The 6,662-nt window shown below is 47.5% G+C and overlaps 2 protein-coding genes across 10 annotated transcripts in view; one reads left to right on the forward strand and one right to left on the reverse strand.

The window, feature by feature from the left end:
- Positions 1–2,599, forward strand: part of Wdr33 (WD repeat domain 33) — a 100,912-nt gene extending 98,313 nt beyond the window's left edge. For 8 of the 9 annotated variants that reach the window (XM_005397581.2, XM_005397576.2, XM_005397580.2 and 5 more), the window contains 2 exons: positions 68–283; positions 1,970–2,599. In XM_005397581.2, the coding sequence (XP_005397638.1) occupies positions 68–283; positions 1,970–2,199 (446 nt within the window). In that variant the 3' untranslated portion in view covers positions 2,200–2,599. The remainder of the gene's footprint in view (positions 1–67; positions 284–1,969) is intronic. The other variant, XM_013521042.1, reaches the window with a different exon arrangement.
- Positions 2,600–3,674: 1,075 nt separating this feature from the next.
- Positions 3,675–6,268, reverse strand: Sft2d3 (SFT2 domain containing 3). The gene has a single exon (XM_005397594.2). It carries the CDS (start codon positions 6,087–6,089, stop codon positions 5,436–5,438), a length of 654 nt encoding a protein of 217 aa, XP_005397651.1. The 5' UTR covers positions 6,090–6,268; the 3' UTR covers positions 3,675–5,435.
- Between the last annotated feature and the right edge of the window lie 394 nt (positions 6,269–6,662).

A 6,662-nucleotide genomic window follows, 5' to 3' on the forward strand; every position in this document is an offset into this window, starting at 1 on the left:
CGCATTGTACTTTGCAGTACTGACATTCTCAGATGCTTAGCCTCATGGATCCTGTTTCTTCTTTCAGGGCCAGGTCATGAACATTTCCGAGATGCTCCTCGCCCCGATCATCCCCCTCATGATGGTCATTCCCCAGCCAGCAGAGAGCGCTCTTCTTCCCTTCAGGGCATGGACATGGCATCTCTGCCACCCCGAAAGCGCCCCTGGCATGATGGGCCAGGCACTTCTGAGCACAGGGAGATGGAGGCCCCTGGGGGCCCTGCTGAGGAGCGAGGAGGTAAAGGTATGAGCAGGCCACTGGGCTCTGGGGGTATAGGAGCTGTGGGAAGCCCTGCCAGTGTCTATTGCATGTTCCGCCCTCCAGGGTGTGGGCTATGTAGAGCTACATGCTCCTGAGTGTGTGTGAATGTGCTTTGTTTGGGTCCACACCCCAGCCGGGCAGAGCTAACACCCAGTGACTGCAAGCTCAGTCCCACAGTCCCCAGCCACTTCAGGAATCTCAGGGTTCCCACTCCATCTTTTTGCGAAGGGACTACAGCCCTCTGCCAGGCTTGCTCTGCAGAGATCCTGGTCTGATTGGCAGTTGTGGCCTCCACTGAAGGCCACCTAGAGCCCTTGAGGGTGTTGTCAGTGGAGGAGAAGCACTGTCCTCACCCAGTGTTGCTTTTTTCATTCTGGGCTGAAGGAACATTGTTTTGCCCAAAGTCACAAGTCTTTGGGGAATGTGATCTGCCAGGGGCATTTCCTGGGGAGATAGTAGATCATCTCTGCAACTTGAAACTCTCGATCTTTATTTTATTAAAGGTAGCACTGACTCCTAGCTAGTAGGTATGGCAGCCACTGAATGTGCACTTTTAAGTCTGGCCTTATGTTGGCTGGGTAGTGGCATGCGGTAGCCTTAGGACTCCTGGAAAGGCATCTGCTGTGTGTCTCAACTTGCACTCTGCTCCCGCGTTCACTAGCCCTGTGTTTGCAGTCCCTCTCTTGCCCATTGCTGGTTTTTGGTGCTTCTCAGAGCAAAACTCAGGAACTACTCATGAATCCCCAGTAGATCTCCCCCACCCAAGTGTACTTGTCGGTATGCTGTGATCTTGTATGACTTCCTTGGCATTTGGGACACCTGTTGTGTCCCAAATCACAGATATGTGGGCCGTATGAACAGACATGCTAGTGTGGACCCGACTGCCCAGGCAGCCTCAGTCCAGCACAAGCTGCTTTGTAAGAAAAGAAGCCAAGGTGTTTGGCTCATTTCCCAGCCTCCTTTAACCTAGATCCAACTTCCACTCAAAAAATCTAAGACAAATTAAAGATGACATGTTGTTCTGAGAGCACATTATGGGAGATGTGGCCAAGTCCTGTCAAAAGTTTTTAAAAGGTAGAATTTTACTAATATCTAAACATTTGCCCAATTCTGAAACAAGCCATGCCTGGGAGAAGTAATTCTGAAAGCCAGGTTTTGTTTTTCAGAAACTATTTCACTAAACTATGTAAAAGGAAGCCAAAGGGCACACTGTAGAATAATCAGAGTAAATATCAGTCCTACTAGAGTGCTTGTCCTTCACATCAGCAGTAGTTTGTATTTCCTGGCTGCTTTCAGGTCAGTGCTTTTGAAACATCCCCTCAACCTCCCGTGGTGGCACAGGAGAGTGAAAAGGATACTTTACATAGTGTGGGGTGTGGCCCAGCATGCTCCTTTTCCCCAGAGTGCTCTGTGCTTCTCTCTTGGCTTTCTGTTATCTGTCGCACAGCCCTGGGGAATGTGGTCTAGTTGATGCTCAGGACTGCAGGTCAGGATGGCAATGAGAGGATGTGAGCTAGGGGCAGAGGTACACCTGGTAGTGCTCAAAATGCCATTGCTGATCTCCTTAGGATCTCCCAAAAGTGATCCACTTCACCAGGGAGTGGAAGTTTAGGCCAGGAATTATTGACAAGCTGATACAAGTGTTGTGAAATCTGTGTTTTATTTCAGGCCGAGGGGGCCCAGGACCATCCCAGAGAGTGCCAAAATCTGGGCGTTCCAGCTCCTTAGACGGAGAACACCACGATGGATACCACAGAGATGAACCTTTTGGGGGCCCTCCGGGCAGTGGCACCGCTTCTCGAGGGGGCCGGAGTGGCAGTAACTGGGGTAGAGGGAGTAACATGAACTCTGGTCCGCCAAGGCGAGGCACTTCAAGGGGTGGTGGACGGGGTCGGTAGAAGTGGGGTGAGTACCTTTTCGCCCCTCTGGACAGTATTTAGAACTTCTTGTGGACTTTCCAAGCAAACACAAGGAAGTGTGCACCACTGTAGCTCTAAACTCTGGGACAGCTGTGCTCCCAGAGCCCCTGAGGGTGTCTTCGCGATGAAGAGACTGCCACTGGCTACCCTGAGTAGCTGACCTCCTTTTGTGTCCTGTCCACCCTCCTTGCATAACTCCCATGTTGTTTTGTGAAGATACAAGCTGGAATCTTTTTTTAAGTGTCATGAGACATGGAGCGCCTCCTTAAATTCATGTCCAATTGGAAATTTGTTTCTATATGTACAGTTTGTCAGAGAAAAAACATTAAGTTGTTTTTGTATGAATACAGAATGTGATTTACGCAAGAATTAACAGAAACCATCTAGTCGTGAAATGCTTGCCTTAAGAAAACCCTCGTTTGCCATTGCATCTGATCTGCTGAAGGTGTGTGCAGGTGTTGCTGATGCTTATGAGAAGACTGAATGGGAACCACTAAATCATGTCCGCTAATATAACTTTCAACAAGATTCCCCAAGCCATTCAGTCACACTATTTGTTAGAGTGAGAAATACTTCAAAACTATTGTAATGGACTTTAAAATAGTCTCAAAGCTTCAGATGTGCCCTGACAGTCGGCAGAATTACACTCTGGAGAGAAACTACGGGCTCTCTTAGAGACATCTAGTCTTGTTTCAGTAAGGAGGGGAAGTTGATGTAAGTCTGAACTACACATCTCCTTTTGATAACTAAATCATTTCACACAGCAGGTTGAAAAGGAATGGACCAAAACATTTCAGTTTTGCAAAACATAATCTCATACGAGCTTTGTGGAAATACCAGTTTAAAAGGGGATAGTTGTAATTTAATAACCCAGAAAGCTGTTTTTCATGGCAAATTCCCTAGGTAAACGTAACATTTGGTTCAATCTGGACTGACAAAAACTTGTGAGATATCCCTTTCTAGCCTGACCCTTATTTTATTTTTACAAGAAAGCTTTTATTATTAAAAGGGCAGTGCTGAGGCCACCAAGCATTTCATTACAACACCAGGTTCTGTTTGGCACCGGAGCAGGCTTATTTGGCAAATTTAATGGTGCTGAAGTCTCAGTGGTTGCTTGGAGAAGGGATATTGGCATGGCTGGCTAGTATACAGAAACTTCTTAACTGGTGTCACTGAGAAAAATGATAAAAAGCTAAGTTAGTTTTGTGGAGTGAGAAACTTTCAACCACCCACACTGGTTTTGTTAGAACATAAAGATTCCAATTAAAGAAGTTACATTTTACTTTGAAATTTAAAAGCCATCTACCAGCACCCTATCATAAAACCTATTAGGATCAAGACTGCTTTAGATTTGTGGATATTCTTTCCTTGTCCTCCACTAGTATAAGAGAAATTACAGTCAAATTCCAAGAAGCTAAAAAGGGAGACAGAGAAGAAACTCTTAGAGCTATTACTTTCATTTATGTGAAAAATTTTTATTAACATTTTAGACTTTTAACAGTACCTCAAAAAGCAGATAATCAGATCACATTTTGAGAATTCATTTACAGAAAATAGAAATCTGTATGTTAAATACTTTGTATATATATGGCATTTAAAAACATCACTAACAAAATACAAGATGATGTGCTTTGAATTTTATAAAAACTATTTTTTACAACCTATAAAAACTAGATTTTCAAACAATGAGTTGAGAAAATTTAGGAAACTGAATTTTTGAAATCTTGAGAAATAGAATAGCCTCAACATAAAAATATGCTGAACATTTAAAAATCTGTAGCCATTTAAATTCTGGAGAAATTTAGAACTACAGCGGAAATTCGACTAGGGGACTTGAATGAGCAGCCAATGAATGACACATTAATCCCTCCCGGAAAGCTAGGCGTTTACCCTCCTGAGGTAGGTGACCCACATAGTGATGGAGCCTGCCAGCCTACAGTGTGGATGTTTACAACCTCGGTGTCACACCCACATCCACATCCTCATCCTAGGGCAGGGCTTCAGAACTGAACAGGACTTGGGAACGTGCCTGCACTTTGGGCCAGAGGAAGAAGCAGTACTCTTTTGCTTGCCTGTTAAGGCAACACTGGAATTCCGCTAGGGAAAATAATTACATTCCAGTGTGCAAGCCACTGTCGAAGTGGTTCTCAACCTTGGCTGAACATGGAATCTTCTGAGGAGCTGGACAAACAGCGAAGCCTGGTTCCACGCCCCCAGAGATCCTAAATGAAACGATCTGAGGTGTGGCTCTTCAAGTAATTCTGTTCTCTAGTATGAGAACTACTGGCAAAGAATCTTAAATTCTAAATACACTTTACTTTCTAGTATTAGCTACTGAGGAGACATAGAGTTTTTCTGGACTCATCAGAATACTGCACTTACATCTTTTGGCAATAAATTAAGGTTGCTAAAAGTACTGAGCCAAAAATGAAGGAAATACAATTATATATAAAAAGAATACACCACATTAGGATCGAACTATGCGCATAGAAGCAGATATCGGTATTAGGAATGATGAGAGCCTGCAGAGATTCATCATTTCCATCAAGTACGGGAATTCTGGACATAGTACCCCTACCCAAGTTCTGCAGCGTCCTCTCCAGGCATTTATATACGTCTTACTGGACCCCTTGCTTCCTGAGGCAGAATATTTCTTTCGTTCCATTACTTCCCTTGTCTAATACAGAACTAATTTTCCATATAAGGCACCATATTTTGCTAACTGAAGAAAAAAAGATGTAAACCGTCTGTTTTTAAATTCCAGTACCTAAATTAGTGTTTAATTTGACTTTCTTCTAGATTCATTTACACTGTAGAGTAAGAGAAAATAATTCCCAAGTCTTAATAGCCAAACCCAATATGCTATTATAGCTTTGCTACATCTACCATTGGATTTTAAAAAAAATAACAAAAAACCTGAGGAAAATCACAAAAGCAGCTAATTCAAAGACGAGCCATTCCTTTTTACTCAGCTCAATCTAAAACCACAGTCGGTGCTTAAGCGATTTCTAATAGCCGTTTCTGCGACAGTGTCACCAATACAACCAGTGCATTCGGTCCTTTGTGAGCACACGCTTCGCGGGTACTGCACGCAGCGCTGGAATCGAGCTCCTGAAGGGCTGGCGTCTCAATTTGTAACAGCTACTCAAAGCGGTTCGCGGGCACAGTCCAGAGGTGGCCCCGGGGTGTGTCGCCGAGAGCGAGGGGTCCGAGGCTCACACTGGGAGCGCGTCGGTGAGGCCGGTGGCGCGGCGCACTCGGCCGAGAGCGAGGCGCAGGGCGGTGGGGCCGCCCCAGGGCAGCAGGCCCACGAGCAAGGCGAGCAGCGCGGCCACCTGCGCGCATGCGCCCAGCACAGTGAGGGCCGTGCTGCGCAGGGCCAGCGCCGCGTACAGCGTGGCGCCCAGCGCGGCCAGGTAGAAGAGCGAGGGCCGCGACGGCGTCTCTTCGCAGCGCAACAGGCGTCCGCACGGCGCACCGCCCCTCAGCAGCGCGCCACCTGCCAGCGCCAGCGCCGAGCCCAGCGACCACAGCAGCGCGAACTTGCGAGCGCGGAGCAGCAGCACAGGCGCGTAGAGCACGGCCAGGCCAAAACAGAGCGCGGCTAGCAGCAAACACCCGCCGCCAGCCGCCAGCTGCTGCCCGCGCGTCACGTTCGGTACACAGGCTGGGCCAGGTGCTGCTGGCTCTGCGGGGCTCCGCGTCCAGGTCCACGGCAGGCCTGTGCGGCCCAGCCATGCCCCCGCCGGTCCGCTCCTTCCCGCGGGCTCCTCTGCTGTCTCCGCCGCCAGCAGCGGCTCCGCGTCCGTCGGCCTGCCTGCTTTCCCCTGCGCAAGGTAGTCCTGCAGCTGGCGGTGGAGGCCCGCCATTTTGGAGAGAGTGGTGGCGAAGGGCTGGACTTAACCAGCACTTCCTGTTTCGTCTGCCTCGGGCGGAAGTGCTTCGACTCTCGGGTGGCGGTTGGCCGTCCGAAGCGGAAGGGGTGGGGCCTACGGTTTCCCGTTTCTGCCCTGCTTTTCTGCGGAATGGAAGGTGTAGTCGTTCTGAACCTTTTCTTTTTTCGAATTTTACTTTTTTTTTTTTTTTTTTTTTTCCGGTACCTGGAATCGAACTCACGACCTCCCGCTTGCTAGGCAGGTGCTATGCCCCTGAGCTAAATCCCCAGCCCTTTTTTTCTAATTTTAGCCACTGGATAAATCCTGTGACGCGTTAAAAGTCCGGGGTGGTTGTGGCCCTAAAGGGGCCTGCAAAGGATGGAACTGTGTGTCCTGAGTAGATGACTACCTGTTCTGATAGCTTTGCAAGAGGGAGGAATTTGGTTAAATGGATATGGCATCTTTTGGGGTTTTTTTGTTTTTGTTTTTATATAGCTGTGCGTATATCTACACCTTACAAATTAATTTTTAAAAAATGTTCAGGGGGCGGGGATTTAACTCAGTGAT

The sequence above is a fragment of the Chinchilla lanigera genome, unplaced genomic scaffold (genome assembly GCF_000276665.1).
Source record: "Chinchilla lanigera isolate Chin_1 unplaced genomic scaffold, ChiLan1.0 scaffold00058, whole genome shotgun sequence".
NCBI classification, from domain to species: Eukaryota; Metazoa; Chordata; class Mammalia; order Rodentia; family Chinchillidae; genus Chinchilla; species Chinchilla lanigera.

Coding starts and splice junctions, on each gene's coding strand:
- Sft2d3 (XM_005397594.2), bottom strand. CDS start 6,089: ATGGCGGGCCTCCACCGCCAGCTGCAGGACTACCTTGCGCAGGGGAAA.